At 26.5% G+C, this 21,730-nt stretch overlaps 1 protein-coding gene across 4 annotated transcripts; it reads right to left on the bottom strand.

Annotated features, from left to right (window-relative positions):
• Positions 1-3,675: 3,675 nt before the first annotated feature.
• LOC100198112 (CAP-Gly domain-containing linker protein 1) lies at positions 3,676-21,730 on the bottom strand. Of its 4 annotated transcripts, none has more exons than XM_065813891.1 (12): positions 21,283-21,730; positions 17,870-19,076; positions 8,750-9,237; positions 8,440-8,569; positions 7,668-7,826; positions 7,330-7,385; positions 5,042-5,132; positions 4,893-4,954; positions 4,638-4,730; positions 4,437-4,556; positions 4,244-4,341; positions 3,676-4,162 (listed from the first exon to the last, which is right to left on the bottom strand). In XM_065813891.1, the coding sequence occupies exons 1-12, from the start codon at positions 21,343-21,345 to the stop codon at positions 3,877-3,879; spliced, it is 2,853 nt and encodes a 950-aa protein (XP_065669963.1). In that variant the 5' UTR covers positions 21,346-21,730; the 3' UTR covers positions 3,676-3,876. The 4 variants fall into 4 exon arrangements, with proteins under 4 accessions (XP_065669963.1, XP_065669966.1, XP_065669965.1 ...); XM_065813894.1 differs by having other exon boundaries at positions 21,103-21,313; XM_065813893.1 differs by lacking the exon at positions 21,283-21,730 and adding an exon at positions 20,319-20,755.

Below are 21,730 nucleotides of genomic sequence, written 5' to 3'. Positions count from 1 at the left end.
TTACTAAAAAAATGTCTTCATGGTAAGACCTAAAACGCCAACGAGGCACTCAAACAGATTATTTAGAGACGCTGCCCAAAAAATATTTTTGTGGGTAGAGTGGTCTTAGAGTCTGCAGTTATTTTATCTGTTAATGAATTTAATGAAGGTCCTAATGGAATCCTCTCTGTACTAAATAAATTTCAACTAACAGGATATGTTACCTCTATGAAACTTAATGAAAAGAAGAGAGTAACTGTAAAGCGGTCTCTTCAAAAGTCCACTGACCGTATCAAAAAGAGAAGAAAACAACTAAGAACAATTAAAAAAGGTTACTTAGGCAAAGATGACAAAGAAAAAAATTAAAATATATTCCTGGAGGGTTTTGATTTGTTTTTTCTTTAACTTTTTGTTATGGTTTTATTCTTTTGTTTTATATAATTGTCGTTTCCTCAGAATAAAGTTTTGCCTAGAATACAAATCTTTAAAACATGATAACTTTGGATTCGTTTAAGTTTTTGATCTAATTTTTTTTTTTTGATTTTTCACATAATTAAAAAGGATCCAGATGAGAAAAGGATATTTAAAATAAAATAAGAAAAGTACTTTTTTATGAGACTAATGTTGGCCATTTGTCTACCAATTTTTCTATGTTTGTTTTAAATATTGTAACTTATGTACTGTGAATAATATAAAATGCTTCTCTCATCCAGATTAATACACCTCAATGAGTATATACACTATTTTTCAGCTTGATATGATAAATATTTTGATTGCAAGCTTGTCACAAAATTTGCTATTTTTTCATTCATTTTTTAAATAATTGGGTAACCGAGACATTTTTTTTTAAATAAATTGATTTTCATAAATAGTTTATAGAACCACATTTTTGGTGAACAAATTAAATCAAAAACTCTTTGCGATCAAAAGTTAGCCTTTTCTGTGGAGGATCACCTTAAAACATTTTTATAAATATAAACAGTGTACACTAGGGTGTCCCAAAAAAAAAATTTTTTTGCACGCATGTTTTTCCCATTCCGTTTTGTCTACTGAGTTCATATGTATGACTTAAATTTTTTTTTGAGGTCAATTTCAGCTATATGTAAAATCTGAATTTCTTCTTTTTTGATAAAATTTGACATTTTATAACATTATTTTAGATGCGAACCTAATAACTTTACATTATTAGGTCCGCATGTAGAGAAGACAAAGGGCCCAAGAAAAGGGCTGTATGTCAAACTCCAGAAAAATTGGTATTCAGTCAAGAAAGAGGTGGACAAGATGCTAGACCTAGTTAGGTTTGATCGGAGTCAGCTTCAGACTGGGTCACCCCTTTATGAAATTGCTAAGAAAGCTCTGGAGTTTAGAAAAGAAGCCCTTGCCTCAAAAACATTTGTCAGGAATGATTACAGGAAACTATGTGAGCTTTTTGTTTTCTATTTGGGAGGAGAAGTACCTGGATTTTGTTTCCATCAACCTAGAGCCTGCCATGCCAGCTAAAGTATATTGAAAAAATAAAACCTTATAGATAAATGATAAAATTTGTGTAAGTATTATAAATAACATATAAATAAAAAATATGATAAATATTAATGGTAACAAAATTTTAATCTTTAGGTTTATGGCTGATGCTTTATACATTCTTATCTTGAGAATAACAGATAAGATCACCATGATTATGAGCGAAAAGGAAAGAAATATAAAGACAGCGGCATTCTTCACATCTGTCTGGCATGCACCTTGTTTTCTAAATTTGTATTTAATTGCAAAATCACCCTCAAATGATCTTGCTGCTTTCAAAAATGCATTTAGCATCAAAGATAAATATCCCAATCTTGGTTCAGCATTGGTTGCTAGTATGCAAAGACACAACTGGTACTTGGCTGAGCAGTTGGTGCTGCTATCTCTGGCTGATGAAAATGTAGAGCAGGAAGTGAAGAAAAAGATGTTGGACAGATTAGTTCAATATGACGTTCCTGACAAGTTCAAAACTGGAAAACCTAAGATATCCGTCATATCAGAGTCCGCTGAGCTTTGGGAATCGGTAGGTCTGGAAAGCTGGCTTCTGTTGAAAATTGCTGAAGTCCCTGATGGTAAAGTAGAACTGTGAAGGAAGGAAAAAGCCTTGAAGTCATTAGATTTATTCAAAAAATTTGTTAAAAACTTGACTTGCGTTAACGATTGTGCAGAAAGGAACATACGCCTTATTCAGGACTTTGTAGGTGCATACAAATCTGACATTATGCAACAAAATTTAATGCTGGTGGCAAAGAACAATAGAAAGAAGCTTAAAAAGGTTCTTTTTAAATTCCAGTTAAAAATATATAGTTTATTATTCCTAAAATACATATTTTTTTAATCATTTTTGTATTTTTATGAGGAAAATGTGTAAAATTTAGGTTTTTAACAAAAAATGGAATTTTACATATAGCTAAAATTGATTTCCGAAAATGTTTTTATATATATATTTACTACCGGGGGACATAAAAGAATGGGAAAAAACTGCGTGCACATTGAAATTAAAAAAAAAGTGAAAACTTGGGACACCCTAGTGTACACTTATAACATATTCAGTAATATCATAGTACTTTCGAGGAATATTTGAAAATTAAAATACTTTTGCTATTTATATTGTGAAAAATAAATAAAACCATTATAAAAAATTAAAAAAAAAAGGTTCAAAAACCTTTATTATCATTTTAATGAAATACTTATAATATTTTTGATTTGGTTTTAATAAGATTTGTTAAAACTTTAAATATATTTAGCAATGTTAAAAAGCATAAAATTAACATCATCTATATAAATAGCAAATGCAAAATATGCAAATGTAACTGTTTATAAGAAACATAAAAATCTATTTTAAAACAGAAATCTAAAAATAACTTGCACCACCCAATTACAAAAATACATAATTTGTCCAGGGGTCCCTCCCCGTTTTTTTTTTCCTCTCTCCCTCTCTCGAAAAAATAAGTAAGGGAAATTAATAAGAATCTGTTTTATTTGCATTTTTTATTTTAGATGGTCTTTAAAAATTTAAATTTGATTTTCTCAGTTCGGAAAACTTCGGAAAGGCAAGACAAAATAGTTGTAACCTCAATTTGCTGTAGCTTGTAATGAAAGTACTTCTGGATCTTTGGATATTATCTACACTTTACTTTTCCTCTAAAAAATTAGACCGAAAAAAAAAAAAAAAAATTACTAACTCTGTAAAGCTTTTTTTTTTTTAAGTATTGTATTACAACTTAAGCCAATTACTTTTGCAACTGGGAACCAAATCATCAAAAGAAAAAGCATTTTATAACTATATTATTATATCACCAATTTTATTCTACCCCCTGTTATACTCTATACTTTAAACTCTTTTTTTTGTGCGTAACGTTTAAACGCAACATTGCACGTTTTACACGTTCCAGTTACAAAGCTTCTTTAAAAGTGTAAAAGCAAATTTAAAATAATTTATTTCCAAATTTAAAATGAACTTTAAAATGGTAATTTCTTGAAAAACATTAAAATGAAGTATATTTTTAAATTAAAGTGAATTTGTCAATAAATTAGATTCCTATTTGAAAATAAAGTAATTGTAAACTTTTCTATCAAAGCGCAGAACTAAAAAAAAACAAAGGACAGAATAGCAAATTTGACCAACATTTTTGATCTTATTGTTTTTTTATTTGATATTATAAACAAACAAAGTTTTGTCTATTTCTTTTCTTTTTTTTTTTAAACAACATAAATAACTTTATAAAGCAACAACGCAATTAATTTAGATTTTCAAGAACAATTTTCAAAGATTACTTTAGAGAAAGTTTGAAGTAAAATCTTTAGAGTTGTGTGACACCTAGAAATAAATTAGAACTGAATCGAAATACAAAAGTTGATGTGACAGGTTGCCTATCATTTTTTAAAACTAGAAAGTTCGTATAGTGAGCCTCTTTGCCGTCTACTTATATTATTTTGAGAAAAACCAGACGATTTGTTTGGAGTTGAAAATGAAGATGAGTTTTTAAGATATGACGATTGATCCTCTTCTACAGCTTCGAAAATGTTCGGTGAACTATAACTGAGATCTGAATTCGAAGCACGCCACATAAGTTCTTCGTTTTCCATAGATAAACGAGATACTTTGCGATGTTCGTTCTCAAATTTTTCTAGCAAAGCATCCCTTTCAAAAGATATATTTCTAAAAAAAAAAAACAGAGATTTTTATTTATTGTTTTTATTTAGTTCATAGATCAATTCATGAAATTCAGGGGAATATTACCTTTCCAAAACAGCTTTTTTCTTTAATGTTTCTTTTAAAGATTGATTTTCCTGATTGATTAAATCAAATTTTACTTGGAGTTCGTAGTACTGGTCAACCTGTCAATTAACAAAGTAAACTATTTAATTACAATTTGAAGCAAAATTAAAAAGTAAACTTTGTCTTAATTTCTTTCTTATTTATTCTTAATTACCTTTCTCTGTAAATCCATGGTTTTAACACGAAAAGATTTCAGTTCGTCTGTTTTTAATTCAAGTACGGCTTTTAAACTATCAAGTTCTGCGGGCATTTGTTTATAAGGGAGAATCAGTGCCTATAAGAAAAAAACAACAACATTTGACTATCCTTTTAATCTATAATTTAAAACGACGGAAAAATTGAAAAAAGGTAAAACCTGCATCGCTAAATCCTTTTCTGCTTCTTTTGTTATTTGAGCTATTCGGTTTAGCAATGAATTATTTTCTTGCTTCAAGGTGCCCATCTTGTCCTAAAATATAATCAAAAGATTTAAAAAATGTATTACCAAATGTTCAAAATCAGAAAACAAAGTCAAAGTTTTTATGAGGATAAAACTGTAAATAACTGATACTCGTTGCTTAAAAATACAAATTTATGATTTTCAAAACATTATTTTACAAAATAACGATACCTCTAAGCTTTTAATTTCAAAATTTTGCTTTGCTATTATATCATCATTTTCATTGAACTTCTCTATAAATAGATATAATAATATACTTTTTTTTAATGTACAAACACACACAATAGATGCACGATAAGTATTAAAAAGAAAAGTTATACTTTCATAAGCAATCATTTTCTGCTTCAATAATGTTTCTCTTTCTTTTAATATATCCACTTGATTTTTATACGAAACTTTAAGCTGATGAACCTAATTAGTAAATTTACATAATTATTACATAAAGTAAGATGTCAAGCTATTACTTTAAAATATTTTATTAAATTAATATATTTTATATATTACGCTATTTATATATTCTTGCATTATAACATTTTAATTAAGAAAGTATTCTTTGACTGCTTACTTTTTAAACTTCAACAAAACTAGAATAAGTGCAAATTAATAAAGCAGCATATGAAAAATCTATAATTTTTTGCTAACAATACATAGATCATTATTTAAAAGGTGTGGTATTTTAAAATACATGTTTCCTCCTAAAAAGGCTTCTGACAGCCACTATTTATATCAAGAGTTACTAAGAATAAGATTGAATAAGTTGAATGGCAAACAGTTTTTGCTAAGTCTAAAATAAAGGGAGTGTCATTAGAAGATATAATCTAAACATAAGATGATAAGTATAACAAATATAAGACTCCTTTCATGGACAGATAATAAAAAATAAATAAATTAATAAGCACAAAAAACAACCTAAGCTGATGTTTGTAATTAGTTTGATGTATGGTTTCTTCTACATTATTTTGAAGTCGCATCTACTGGAACTTATTTAAAGGAATTTTCATTTCTTATGGTTTTTCCATAACAAATTCATAAAAAATAGTTATCAGTTATTTAAACATGCAGTTATTCGAAAATTTGTTTGAAGTGATTTTTTATTCCTCTTGACAAAAAATCAGTTATTTAAAGATTTTCATCAGAAAAACATTACATTGCATTTTAAAACTAACAAAAAAATTAAACATGATGCAATATAAAATGGTGTATATTCCAATAAGCCCCATACACAAAAGAATACAGCCTTAATAATGTAAGAAAAAAGGTTCTAACTAAAAAAAAAATTGTTTAAAATTTAATTAATTTAATAAATTAAGCATAAAAAAGACATAAACAAGTTTTTTTTTTTTTTTTGTTATTCACCTCCTCAAGGCCGATAAAGCCACTACAGATAAGGAGGCTACTTAATAGTGGTTATAACCCTCTCTCAACTCTATAACTCCAAAACACAAACCTTGACAAACAAGGCCGCTGCGCGGAGAAACAAGTTGTGCACAGTACTACCAGGGACGTGGTGGGGATCGAATTTGGAACCTCTCGCTTATGAAGCAAGAGCTTTACCACTACACCACTAACGCTTATGTATGAGTTTGATCAGATTGGAGCAAAGAAAAAAATTAAAGTCTCAAAGCATATTTGATATTTGTTTAATTATGCATTAAATTTGTTTGATTATGCATTGAATTTTTTTGATTATACATTGAATTTGTTAGATTATGAATATAAAAAATTTCAAGTTTTTAGAAGTGATTAAATCATTGAAAAATAAACTTTTTTTCTATTTCTTGCATGAAAAGACCATCAGAAAAACTGACTACAATCCCATAATCCTCTCAAGGAATAAATTAAGGAATATAAACAATATTGACAAGTTCAGTTAATTATATTAACAACTTTCGTAAATAAGGAACTCTACTAAATTTCCTTAGGAGAAAAATTTAATCAATCTCACTGATAGACCATCAGAAAATGAGGTGGGTGAAATGCTGTCCTAATTGGTTATTGATAATTGGCAAAAAACATGAACATTACTACTAAAAAAAATCTTTTAATCTATTTTTACTAAATTTTTCACCTACTTCAATCAATAAGATGGAAATAGATGAAAAATTTGCAGATGAAAATCAGATAAACTTAAATTTTCAGATTTGTACAAGTAAAATAAATGCTACCACAGATCAAAAAAGTCTGGATTCCATTCCAACTCTGGCAAAGGAGGACACAAACAAATAGTAAAAAAAAACAGGTGTATGATATCTTAAAAGCAGGTGTATGATATCTTAAAAGCAGGTATACGATATCTGGTAAGAATAAAACACCTCAAACAACAATATTACTCTTATATTTTAGATAATAACTGCAGTTAAGTATGTCTTACTTATTCAAAAATTGATTGTTTAACTAAAAAACTATACTAATTAACTATTTAAAAATTTTAATAAGTAAATAACCAATAAAAATTCAGTATTGAAAAGTAGCAGTAATATAAAAGATATCAAATCAACTATATATCATATGAAAAAAATAAAAATATCTTATATTTTTATAACTTTTATAGTTTTCATTTAATATAATTTTTTTTATGTATGATTGATTTAAAATATAACAAGTTTACCTTTTCATCATTATTCTGTTGCAACTTTTCTATTTGCATGTGGAACTCATTGCTCACTAAAATAAATGAACTAAACATTTAAAATCTATAATAAACCAATCATGATAATCAAAATAATAGAACAGTTCCTATGCAAGTATTTTGTGTATATACATAGTAAATTGCAGTTTAAATATTTTTCTAAATACATAGAAATTTTGTACATAAAAAAAATCTACATTTACAATATACTATAATATACAGTATGCAATAAACAAAAGTAAGTAATATACAATATATAATAAACAAAAAAAAAAAAAAAATACAAACACTTACAAAGTAAATTACTGAACATATACCTGCTATAACTTTTTTATCTATTTTTTCTTGGTACACTGTTTTTAAATCAGATATTTTATCATTGTATTTATTGTGCAAATTAAGTATTTCAGTTTCATGATCAGCTTCTAATGTTAGAAAAGAATTTTGAAACTTTTCTGCTTTAACTTTTTCATTTGCTAAATAAAAAACATAAAATTATAAAAGTATACAAAATATTATAAAAAATTTAAAAAATCTTATGCTAAAGATAAACCTTAGTGTAAAATTATCAGAGTTGGTAATAAGATGTATTTTTCTGATCACATTTAACTGATCCTATATTGGGGCAGATAATGCTTTTTGAGCCTTGGTAGACTTACCTAAGAGAACAGAAACTATAATATAAAACCCCCAATTTAATAGCAAATAAAGTTATGAGTTGCTCATAGATCTTGGATAGTAATCTTCTTAGTGGCAATATCTCAATAAAGATACTAAGTCTTGGTATGTAAAACAGATTAACAGAATAACACATAAAGATATATATATATTTTACACTTTGCGCAGAGAAACAAGTTGAGCGTAATACTACCAAGGACATGGTGGGGATCAAACTTGAAACTTCTCACTTATGAAGCAAGCGCTCTACTACTACACCACTACTACTACTACACACACACACACACACACACACACACACACACACACACACACACACACACACACACATATTTATATTTATATATATATATATATATATATATATATATATATATATATACACACACATAAAAAAATTTAAAAATTTACCTAAAATATTTTTTAAATCATTAATTTTTTCATCTTGTTCTTTTTTATGGTTTTCGTATTCCTTGCTACTTTTTTGAAAAGAATGAATTTCGGCTACAGATTCATTTAAACTCTTTTTTATGTGCTCATTCTAGAAACAAAATGATAAATTATGAAAAAATGTATAGAAAGAGTTTACTTATATTATATAACTATCATATTATTATATAGTTATACCACGCTCTTTTCTATATCTTTTTTTTCAAATTACTCTCTTTTCTATAATTTTTTTTTTTTTGTAACACCCTTATTTACTCTGTAAATATCATACCTGATTAAGATAGTACTGCAACACAATACTCAGTCCAATAAAACTGAGATTTGCTTTATCAGTGAGCGATTTATAACTATCAATTTTATCACGTAATCCTGCAATAATATCATTTTTTGTTACAACTTGTGCACTGACATCGCTTTCATTGCCTTCTTGTTTTAAGTGTTGATATTTGTTTAAAGAAACTTCAAGTTGAATAATTCTTTCATTGCGCTCTTTTAATTGGTTCTGTAAGTTGTTGATCAATTCTTCAACATTTTTTTCTTTTTTATCTGGTGATTTTTTTTTAATAGCAATCTTAGATTTGGGTATTTTCTCTTTTTTATCACTGATTTTATCGCTTGTTTTTTCTTTTTTTTCACTAACTTTATCATTTTTAAAATCTGTAGATTGGCGAGCAGAACTATTGCATTTTAAAGGTGATTCTTTTTCTCCTTGTAGTTGAACGTTTCCATTACTAACAATGACTGCATTATCATTTTCTCCTAGAAAAAAATTAAGGGCTTATAAAAAATATGTTTAAAATGAAAAAACCAAACAAAATGTAAGGCGAAACCCCAACCAGATACTCTCCCTTTTTGTACTTTCATGCATTTCAGGATAGACAAATATCATAACAATATTCAGTAATTGCTGCACTTTACTTCATAAATTACCTAACTGCTTGATAAGTAAAGCTTCTACTTCTGCTTTTTAAAAACTTAAAACAACACAAGAATAATTCAATGTTAATTCAACACACACTTCATCTTTCAAACTCATAAAAATCAAAATTAATTAATATTATCTATTATTCATTGTAATTATAATTTAGATGAAAGAATAAAAAGTGAATACAGTAAATATTTAAATTATTTTCTTTTTTTTTTATAGACTGCATGTTTTTTAAGAAATTCTGATAGATTATGAAAATAACAATAGTATAAATATAAGTTATGTTTTGATGAAAAATGTTTAACAAAAATATAATTTTTATTGGAAAACTCATTTAAGGGAGATGTGATAAAATAACCAATCCTAGTCTGCTTATTTAGTGTGTGGTAAAAAATAAACTTGTACAAATAATATACAAATGAAATTTAAAGACAAATTTTATGAATTTTTGATTTGACGGTTTCAATTATTTTCAAATAACTTAAATGTTATGCATATGAAATGTAACAAAACCATAATTTTTACCAAGTTGCAAATATATGCCATGAAACCAGTAAATACAAATCTATGCCATGAAACCAGTAAAGCAAGCAGTGTGGTCTGCAATAAATGTTAATAGTAAAAAGGAGCATATAATGAATAAAAAATATAAAAACATTAAAATTCCAACTTTACAATCTACATCAAAGGTTACAAACTATGGAGATGATAGTGCTCCAAATGGTTTAGTGTATCAGGGTTGCATTATGATTGCATATCTTTGGTGGTATAGTTATCACCTAGCACACACCAACTAAATTGCATCCATGAAAGTATTTTTTTTAAAGATTTTTTAACTAATTTGTTAAATTTGTTGCATGTCATTATTTAAGGGGATTTTTTATTAAAGGCATGATTTAAATATACAGTTCCTTATCCTTCTTTTTGTGTCATATAATTCTGATATTTTGATATCCAAAAAGACTAGCTAAGCACATTTATTTATAGTTTTGTGACATGACAGAGGTTTAAGTTTCATTAAACCCTCATAAAAGAATTTTATTTATAAACACCTAAAAACAGAACTGAAATTATATATAAGAGAATTAATAGTAGAATTATAATTAAAATTATCATCTAATAAAAAGAAAAAATTGAATAAAAGGTGCAAGTAGGTTTTTAATTAATTTATAGATTCACATAAATTTATTTCTCTTAATTGTTTCTCATTAACAAATTTGCAATCAAAAAATAACGGATGGATGTCTCTTGATATCTTTTAAGTTGAATTCTGAAAAAAAAAGTTATGAGTAGCATTAATGTAAAAAAAAAATACACATTAATTGGATAGGAACTAATATAAACTAGGTAGCACTTATTTATTTTAGTCATAATTATTGTTATTTGTCACAAATATTGGATATAAACAAAACAGGTTAGTAAATATGATCTTTACGGCTTGCTTAATGCCCTTGCTTAATTTACTAAAATGCTTACAATCTTAAGTTCCAAACAACAATTTTTATTGAATATGGTAACAATCTATCAATAATTTTGGAAATTACAGTTTATGATGCATTTCATATTGTAGTGTGTTTCAAAATATTTTTATATCAATGATAGAAATCACTCTTTTCTCAGGGAATAAGAGTGAAAGCTCCATCTTGAAGAGATTAGTTTTAAATCAGAGGCCACTGCAGTTAAGGAAACTACTAATTTTTTTAATTTTAATCATATATACTTATTTTATTTGCAATGGTCAATGCATGGAAAGCAGGTTGTTATAGTCATGCGTATGCTATAAAATAGCGTGTTTAGCATAATGAGAAAATATTCTCAAGGCCGACTGTTGTGAGAAAATTTTCTGTGTATGCATGCAATATGCCAACAACATTAAAAAAAATTCATTTGTCCAACATTTAAATAGAATTTAAATTTAGATAAATTTCTTTTATCCATAATGTTCTAGGATAACAAGGTTTAGCATGTTCTTGTATGCCTAGTTCTACAAACCAAGTTGAGTTGAATTCTCTAAAAAACCTGCCAAATATATCTCAAACACAACTTTAATGCCTCAAAGAGAACTATACAATCTAAAACTGCTACCATTAAAATCTTGTGTGAGTAGGAACAAGGTGTGAAGAGAAACTTAAGAGAACTAGGTAAGTTTTGCGATTTGATTTTCTTTTTACTTTGTTCCTGTCTTTATCTCAGAATAAAGATGCAATTATGAATTAAGTCACAAAAACCTTAGAATATTCAAATATAGCACATGCCCAGTTTATTATTAGATAAGCAATTTGTAAATATGGCACAGTAAAATGGAAAGTAAAAAGCAAAAAACCTGTGTTAGCATAAAATGTTTAAATACAGAGAATAATTTTAACATTGATTGGGTGCAATATTATGAAATTATTGGTGATTATGAAGTGTTTAAATTGATATAGAGAAGCATGACTGTTGAATCAGAGTGGAGATACAGAAAGTCATCTTTATTTTTAAAATATTGTTTTTATATGTTTTTATATATTGCAAGGCAAAGTTTTAGATGTTGGGTGTAATAAATTGCAAATAAAGTGCTTGAGAGTAACTTGAAAAAAAAAATTTTTTTTGAACAATTTTTGACAAATTTTGCCTATGCTTTTGATAATGGTGGTGGTAATAGTGGTGATAAAGGTGGTGGGGGATAAAATCCTGAAAGATATTGAGAAAACATTGAAATACTCATTAGATTGGTGGAACATAAAAGAACAGAGAAACATTTTTAAGCAAACTCTGAAGAAAACATGATGAGTAAACATGAAACAAAATGATTTACTTTGTAAAAGTATTCACCGTGGTTAAGAAAAAAACTTTTTTTTTTAAATGTTTAAAAATTAGATAATTTTTGATTTATTAAATATGACATTTTTGCAGAAACATCACAATAATTATTTTAGAATCTATTTAAAAAAATATATGTGTAAAAATATATGTGTAAAAATATATATGTAAAGTGATTTTAAATGAGTTAAAAGAATAAAAATGTTTTTTCAACCCCCTATATATGATACTATATTTATATAAACAGTTTGACCATAGTTTATAGACTTAACTGGTTTGAAAACTGGTTTGAGTTTTACACAACAAAAAACTAAATCAAGATAAAACTGTGATCATGTGACATTGACTGCGCACAACAAAGTATATAGAAGAAATAAACTGTGTTTAGTTTTGTAATAATGAGTTTACAAAGCTTTTACAAGGTTTTAAAAAGATGCCGAACTTGAAAACTGTTCTGAATTTATGGTAAAAAATGAGTACTTCTAAAAAACAAATATCTTAATTATCCATTTTTAAAAGACCTCCACACCTGTGTAGGTCAGTTTACACTAGCAAAATAAAGCCCACACAAAATATAAACTTTATGGTAAAAAAATATGTTAAATATGTCAATGTTATTTATTTAGTTGTTCTTTAAAAACTTCTCACATATGTAATTTTAACAAGGACGGCAAAATTTAAATTTAAAAAAGTTTCTTTTTTTAATTAAAAAAAGGAAAAAAAAACAACTTGATTATTATCTAATAATAATATAATGTAAAAAATAAAAAACAAAATTAAACAGTACAACTGAATAAAGTTCACTTGATAGTAAAGAAGCAAATTGAAACTAAAACAGAAAAAAAAATTAAAAAAAAAATACACCAAGTGAAATGCTTACAAATGGCTCCGAGCAAAAAAAAAAAAAAAAGTACAGTGTAACTTTAAAAGACTATCATCTTAATTTTGCAAGTATCCAACTCATTTATTCAAGGTTTAATTACAGGAGTCTTTTTAAATGATTTTTCACTTTTACATTTGTTACTATAGTTTGATCATCAAAATTTTCATATTTAATGACACTTTTATTCACCAAGAAAAAGAGAAATTAATGACCTTATCATTATTTTTTATATAAGTTGTTAAATAATTACACAAATAATACGAAAAACTAATTTAAAAAAAATTTTGAATGAAATAAATTTTTTTTTTGAAATGCAAGCCTGTTTTTCTGCCTTTTTATGGTAAAAAAAACAAACAAACAAATATTTTGACTATGCCTGGAATAAAGAAAGAACAAAACAAAAGTTCAATGGAAATATAAAAAACTATCATTAAAACATACTAAACTTAGTCTTTCGAAAATGCCTGCCAAGTCAATTTCAGATGAGCTATTTGTAGCTCTTGCATTCATTAACATTATTACAATACAATAAAGATTAATTTTATTATATTTCTTTATATTAACATTGTATTTCATTATAGTAACATTTCTTTATATAAACATTAGTGAACTACCTGTTTAAATATGATCTGACATAAAGCACTTTTCTGGAGTATCAAGAAGTTTATAACACATGTTCCGTTATTCAATTGGCTTATTCAGATTAATTTTAAATAGCAAACTAAATAAATGAACTTTTAATTTTATTTACTCTAATACAGATCATGATCTGCAATATTAGAGTTTAACTAACATCAGATGAGCATGTTAGTTAAAATTTAAATGATATTAGTGTTTGCTTTTGTTCTACAAAAAATTAATATTATATTATCTACAAACATAGTTAAATATTAAATTATCTCCAAGCATAGTAAATGTATAAAGAATGAGTACAGAAGCCATGCCAATTTTTATTACTTTAGTTTTTTACTAAACTTTATCGCAAAAACTCCAAATATTATGAGGATTATATAACGTTGAAAATTTTGTGTGCAAGCTTGATTTATTATTCTATTTTTTTTGTCAATAGGCCACGCAATATATAGATTGATAAGTCTATAATTATGAATTGATGTTAGCATGATTATTCAAAAATAAGTGAAAACAAGGGGTAATATTATGGAAAGCAACGCAACTTAATTTGTCTTATTGTTTTTAAACAATTATAAAAAAAAACGTCAAAATAAGCCAGCTTAAAAAATTTTAACAATTTTAAAAGAAGACGTGACAAAGTAAACAAACTTAAACAATTTTTAAAATAGCTGCATGAGATTTTTAATTAAATAAACTTTGTCAAAACCATTTTTTGGCGAATAGTTCCTCTATTACTAAGATCTTTAATATATAACTTAAATTTTATTTTAGCATTTAGTAGGGCTTTGCTTTGAAGCAACATGCGGAAAATACGATCTACTTTCAATCACAAAATATATTCAAAAGTAAAATTTACGTTATATCGCTGCGGTAAAAAAAGAAGCCACTGTTAGCTATTTACGAAATAAGACACAAATATATTTATAAATAAGACACAAATATATTACGAAGTAAGACACAAATATATTAAACTTTATTACCGAATCAATTTAGAATATATTTATATATATATATATATATATATATATATATATATATATATATATATATATATATATATATATATATATATATATATATATATATATATATATATATATATATATATAGAGAGCATCTCTGGGTTTAAAACAACTGCAATTTCCTTAATGTTTATATATTTTTTTTCATTTTCATTTCAGTTATTTCTAATCAAAGAGCCCCGAACATTTTTCTGTAACTATTTTATAAAACTTCTTTACAGAATAAGACTTAGATGTAGCCCTGCCTTTAACAAAGTATTTTTAATACTATATATAATTTCAATGCATACGCAATTTAAATTAATAAAGAAAAATGTTAGTTCAGCTCGAGTGCTGATATACTTGAAACAAACGAAATAATAGTTTTCACTAAATCATTTGCAATTATGAAGTTTAAAATAAGCATTAATAGCAGAAAAAAATATAATTCTTCATTTTTACAACAACTTTTAATACATTTTTCCTCTTTTTTTTTAATAAAAATAACTTACTCTCATATTTTAGAAAATAAAATTTTATTAAAAGATTTTAAATATTTATTTTTTTTTAACTTCAAAAAAACACGATAAAAATATTACCGATAAAAACTCTATTCTTTATCTCAAATTCTTCTTCAAATGATTTAATTTTTTTAATATTTTGGTTCTTCCTCTCTTTTTTATCGTAAAATGTTTGATAACAACATAATTTCCCGAAAAGCTTGCGACTCATACTGTTTAACGAATAATGTTTTTAAATTAACAGCTGCTTATCTGTTTTAAACAAATTAATTTTAATTAAGGCAAAAATTTTAAATATTTTAAAGATAAAATAGAGATTAAAGCATTTTTTTTAGATTCCTAAGAAAAAAGTCATCGATTTGTTTTTTTGATTCTCATTTTTTAAACGCATATCTGCATAAAATGCCATTTGCCAGCCAATCAACCTGAATAACGGCCTTTTAAAAAATCAATCAATTCTGATTTCAGTCAAAACTGTTACCGGGATTACGTAAAGTTACCACATATATAAAACATTTTCATACATTTCTTTTTTTATACATACAGTTTGAGATTATTATATATATGTATATATCAGGGCCGTAGGAACAAAAATAATATTGGGAGTGCAGTACTACCCCAAAATAGTTTTAAGAACCTTTTTTTTTTTAAGTCATTTTTCAGTCTATTTCTTCAAAATTATTTATTTGAAAAATTATTAGGGGAAGGGGGGGGGGGGGGGCAAATGCCTGCTGCACCCCCCCCCCCCCCCCCGGTTGCTACGGGCCTATATATATATATATATATATATATATATATATATATATATATATATATATATATATATATATATATATATATATATATATATTATATATATTGAAACGAAAAAACTCAGAACATAGCAAATTTTTTGGAAAAAATAACTGAATGTCAATGTCTTATATAACAGTTGATGTTTAATGGTGTCTAATTTACCATCAATAAAACCAAAGTCGAAATCTTCTCGCCTTCACTTTTTTGCAGCAACTGTCGGCCAAAAATAATGAAGTTGCATTTTGTCACTACTATTGACAAATACAACAATGTCGCAAAATACATTTTTACAAAATAGACAAAATACAAAATACACGAAAAATAATAATAAAAATTTGTTTTGAATATGAAACTTCTGATTTATTTAAGAGTGCTATTAAAAAAAAAAAAAAAACGAAGACAAAAGCATTATTCTCTATAAATACTCAAAGTTTTCCAAAAATTAATAAGAGTCAATCTTTAAACTTTGTTATTTTAGAAACATTTTTGTTCTTTCTAACTGCGGGAGGCAAACATTCCAAATTTAATTGGCGGCAGCTACCGCTTGGAAGACAGAGCTTCTAAGACGGCCTCTAAATAATCTTGTTTTCAAAATATTTTCTAGCTACATTTATTAATGATTTCCATCTCCCGATTGACGGCGGCTTCAGAAACATTCTGTCTTTGGCGGCCGTCAATTGGGAGGTATTGGAAACTGCAGGCGACGCCAAAATATAAAATTTACATTAAAAAACAGCAACTATATGGGGAGAGATCACAGTATATTAAGTGTACGTTACTAAAGATATAGTCGCAATAAAGATATAAAAGCGGTTCGCTATTTTCAATAAATAAAAACTTAATGACATTTTGTTAAGTTTTTATTCACGTAATACTGAACAATTACTGAGTAAATTGCATAGCTTCACATGGATAAAAATTTCAGTAAAACTCCTAAAGTTTTATTCACGTAAAGCTGGCCAATTACTAAGTAAAAGCAATTGCTCATTTTTATTCACCCGGCCTTATATCTTCTAAATTTCAGAGCGATAAAATTGCTTATAAAATTTATGAAATGACGGACGAGCGAAGTTAAATAAAACATATAAAAATAGTTTTGTAGCTCTAATAACAACAAACTTTTTATGTTGTCGTAGAATAAAGTGTCGTAGATTAAAGTGTTGTAGAACAAAGTGTTGTAGAATAATGTGTCGTAGAATAAAGTGTTGTAGAATAAAGTGTTGTAGAATAAAGTGTTGTAGAATAAAGTGTTGTAGAATAAAGTGTTGTAGAATAAAGTGTTGTAGAATAATGTGTCGTAGAACAAAGTGTTGTAGAATAAAGTGTTGTAGAATAATGTGTCGTAGAATAAAGTGTTGTAGAATAAAGTGTTGTAGAATAAAGTGTTGTAGAATAAAGTGTTGTAGAATAAAAAAAATGGCTATATAAAAAAAATATTTACCAATAAAAAATCCATTTTTTATCCCGAATGCTATTCCAAACGATCTAACTTTTTTAATATTTCGGCTTTTTATTCGATCAAAAAAATGAACTCTACCACTCATTCTTTGTGAGTCCTTTTTTTTCCCCCAAATACCTGTAAGTACTAAGGTATGTACTTTCAAATACCCCTATGTACTGAGTTTCAAACACATGTAAAATTTAACAATTTGATAAATTTAAAATAAAAATTATGGCAGGTGCACTTCGTATTAAAAGTCATATGATTGCCATGATTTCGAAAGCATTCAGTCGTAAGAAGCGTCAATTTTTTCTTGAATAAATTTTAAACTAATTGTTTACTTTTAAGTTTTCAGTAACTAACGATTAAAAAATATAAAATGGTTACCTTCATTTTTTTGTAGTTTTCCTACTTTTGGTTTCTTCACTACGGGCTTTGAAAATGGTTTGTAAAAACATGATTTTGCTGAAAGAATACTTCCCTTTTCAGGTTTTTGGTTGCTTTTAACAGCTGTTGTAGGGTTTGGTTCTTTAGAAGATATTGACTTTTGGTCTTTGGGAAAAGAATTATCATTCGAATTTATTGATTTTTCACTATTAGAAAGATTTAGATCAATCGTAGATTTGGAATCCATTTCATCGTTTTTCGGAGTAGAAACCTTGATAGGTATTTTTGACGTAATTGAATCACACCTTTGTTTTACATAACTGTTTTTCTTATTTAAATGATTATCGTCGTTTACAACAGAAAACTTTCTTTCAATAAATCTCTCCAACTTTTCTTTATCAAAGCTGTTAACCCTTGGAATGTCAAATGAAAGGGTTGATTGACTTTTATTGTTTAGTAAAAATTCTTCTTGGTATTTTATCTTATCTTCATCAAGCTCGTCAAACGAACCAACAAAAACTGCTTTTTTAGGCGAAGGAGTATTGTAAGAGGAAACTACAACGTTTCCGTAGTTTTTTTTTAAAGTTTCGTTATTATTTTTGGGAGAAGATGTTTCTACTGGACTGTTCCGAACAGGAGACTCTATACCTGAGTCGTTGCTGTTACGTGACATTGGTTGAGAAACTTCTTTTAAAGCATCAGAATCCAAACTAGTATCAAAATGAGAATCTCGGTAAAACTCTTTTTCTTTATTGTCTAATGGTTGTCTCAATGAAAAATTTTTTAACTTGAACATTTCTTCGTCGTCATTTATATTATCTACACTATAAGATATTTCGTCTTGTAAATTGTTCGCGCAAACGTTCGGTGTACTTTCAGCGTACTTAGGTATAATTTTTACTTTATGCAAACGTATAAAAATTCCGTGGTTTTCAGCGCACTCAAAGTATTTATATCCGTTTACAGTCCCGTTATTTTTACCATTGCTTTCTTCAATTTCAAGGCCGCACCATACACCAGTGCTAAATTCTGTTTTTCCAATATACCGGACTGTTCCGCTGACGCGTTTTTTATCGTACAAAATTGTAATACTGTCGCCTATTAAAATATCTTCTGGTTGCAAATGCTTTCGTGGATTTCGTAAACGTTGTACAAATTTCGTTTTCGATAATGATAGCGTGCTTCCGTGATCTAACGTAGATGGTTTCTAAATAAACTAATCATTATTAGTGATAGATAATTAAGTTATATCAATTAGTTTTTGGTAATTGGTATAACGACATATAAACTTAAAAATTGGTTGCATTGATGTAAAAATTAGAAGAATTTATATTAAATGTGTCGCTCAAGCAACTCCCTTACACTCATATTCATGATATAACTTTAAAAGAAAAAAGTACTTAAAAAAAACAACAACAAACTTTTAGACACTAAACAGTATTGAACTTACTTCTTTGCTAAACTATATTTATACACTAAACAGTATTTGAACTTACTTCTTTGTTAAACGTTTTTCTAAAAGAAAATTTCTTCAAAGAAGAGAAAGGATTCGATGCCATATTAAAATTTTTAGTGATACTTTGAAATCTTATCCTTGAAGTTTAATTACTGCATTTTATAGCTACCTATTTTGTAATCCATTTATCAAAAGATGACTTTAATGGTATGGACAGTGAAATATATTTCGTTATTATGACGTTTTCATTATTACGAGAATAATAAATCAGTGGAATTTACTGTTAATGGAAAATACAGGTTTTATTATATCTGCTCGTGAAATAAGCAAACAAAAGAATTTTAGTTTTTACCTAAATTTGTTAAGAGAAACATGTTTTAAACGTGTGCACTTTTAACTTATTTTACTAATTGTTGCGGAACATATAAATTTTATTAATTTTTTATAGGAATACTCAGCAGAGCATATGTAAAACAAGTCAGTATGTTTTTTTTTTGAAATTGTTCTTCTCAGTCCTTAACTACCGTCAAAGGACTGTGAAAAGATTTGCACTTGTGCAGTTTTGGATTACAATAAAAAAGAAGGATAAGTTTTCTAAATTATTTTTGTTAAAATAATAATAATAGTAATAATAACAACAACAACAACAACAACAACAACAATAATAACAATAGCAACAATAAAAAAAAAATTATAATAAAATAATAACAATAATAATAATAATTATATATGCTATAACCATAAACTAATAAATCCACCGATAAAGTGTTTTTATTTGTTATATTATATTTTTGTCGCAGGTAGATAACTTATTGGATAAAAATTAAACCAGATATAGAAAATTGCATTCAAAATAATGAGCTCTATTTTTGTCATATTCTTAAGATGTGTTTGTTATTTTTTTAAATTGATATTTTGTAGACTTAAATACCAACAATGCTTTAAACTCTGAGAAAGATGTGTATAAAAAAATTAATTACTCGACTATAATACCTTCATGCTGTTTTTATTTTTAAGTAAATCTTTATCAACTTTATTTTTAAGTAAATCTTTGACAAGGAGCAATTCAGACCAGGTTGCATAGTTACATAAATAAAAGATTTGAAATAGATTTCACGCGTAGTATGCATTATATTTAATCAGTTTACTCGAGTATCTTACAACTTTGTTGGCCGATGGAAGTTCAACAACAGTTGCTCTGAACTGGTCGGAGACATTTTTTAGACGTTTCTATGCTATAAGCCAAAAATCCAATCGGGCATTAGTAATACTTCCGAAATTTATAAATTGTTTTCAAATTATATTTAGCCAAAACATAGCCACCTTATGACGTCAGCAGTTCGGAACTTGAAATATGTCGCTTACATGTCTGAAGATTCGATAAAGCTTATTTTTAATAGTATGCCATTTCGTATTATTTAGATAAAACTAATAAAAACATTTAACGATTTTAATAAATCATAATTATTTAAGTCTTAATTATTTTAGACTTGAGTAATAAAAACAATATGCCAAGTTTTCACGAGAGTGAATGCGTAAATAAATTTGCTTCGAAAAATAATTTGTGCAAAATTGAACGCAATTTTAGAATATTTTATATTACCTTATTAAAAATATTTTCAATTAGAAACAGAAAATATGTTCTAGTATTTTTTAACTTCACTTAGTCAAAGGATATTTAATTTCCTTTTAAAAATTATTTTAATACTAACCGCTACTAAAATATTCTGTAATAGTTTAAAATATATATTTGAATATTACATATAAACAAACTTACCTAAAGTGTTATTATCGACGAAACTTAACACAATATGTTAAAAAAACTTTAAACTAAAAACTTGTGTTTAAATATTAATTTAGCAACTGTATACAAGTTACGATATATATTGACAACAAATAATTAAATTAAAAAAATGAGTTAAGAGCATTAAAAGCTTTTCTTTAATTAAAAAATCACCTTTGCAGCAAAAACTGGTGTCTTTTCAAAATTGCCGGAAAAAAGTAAAGATTCAATTGTCATCTCGATTATTATTGATTTTAGCTATCCGCGTTAAAAAACATAATATCACATTTCAGAAGTAGTGCTAACAATAACATTCGGTATAAAACCCATTGAGCAAGTTTTTATGAATTCAACTGATATAATTATCTTAATTATGCCTTTAGCCATTGTTCTACTGACCAATAGAAACTTTTTTTCAGTTTTCTTTCGAATGATTAGAATTTTTAAGTAACTTTTTAAAAAAGTATTCAAAATAATTTGTATAAATTTTATTTTTATGTAAACAAAGTAAGTAATATTATTTGCTTTAAAAAGAAATAATTTTAGAAAGAAAAAAAGATCGCAGACAAATAAGTTATGTTAGTTTGAATAGATTACCACAATTTGAACCGCAAATAAAAAG

The sequence above is a fragment of the Hydra vulgaris genome, chromosome 12 (genome assembly GCF_038396675.1).
Source record: "Hydra vulgaris chromosome 12, alternate assembly HydraT2T_AEP".
Lineage (NCBI taxonomy): Eukaryota > Metazoa > Cnidaria > Hydrozoa > Anthoathecata > Hydridae > Hydra > Hydra vulgaris.
The sequence above is the reverse complement of the archived record's forward strand: the minus strand, read 5'-3'. Positions and strand labels throughout refer to the sequence as shown.

What these genes read in the sequence shown, in the direction of transcription:
- LOC100198112 (XM_065813891.1), bottom strand. Translation starts at nt 21,345, where the DNA reads ATGACAATTGAATCTTTACTTTTTTCCGGCAATTTTGAAAAGACACCA. An exon ending in AAAACTACAAAAAAATGAAG is followed by an intron (nt 9,238 to 17,869) that starts GTAACCATTTTA and finishes ATTTTTTTCTAG; the next exon opens with GAGAAAATGATAATGCAGTC. An exon ending in CCATGGATTTACAGAGAAAG is followed by an intron (nt 4,342 to 4,436) that starts GTAATTAAGAAT and finishes GTTAATTGACAG; the next exon opens with GTTGACCAGTACTACGAACT.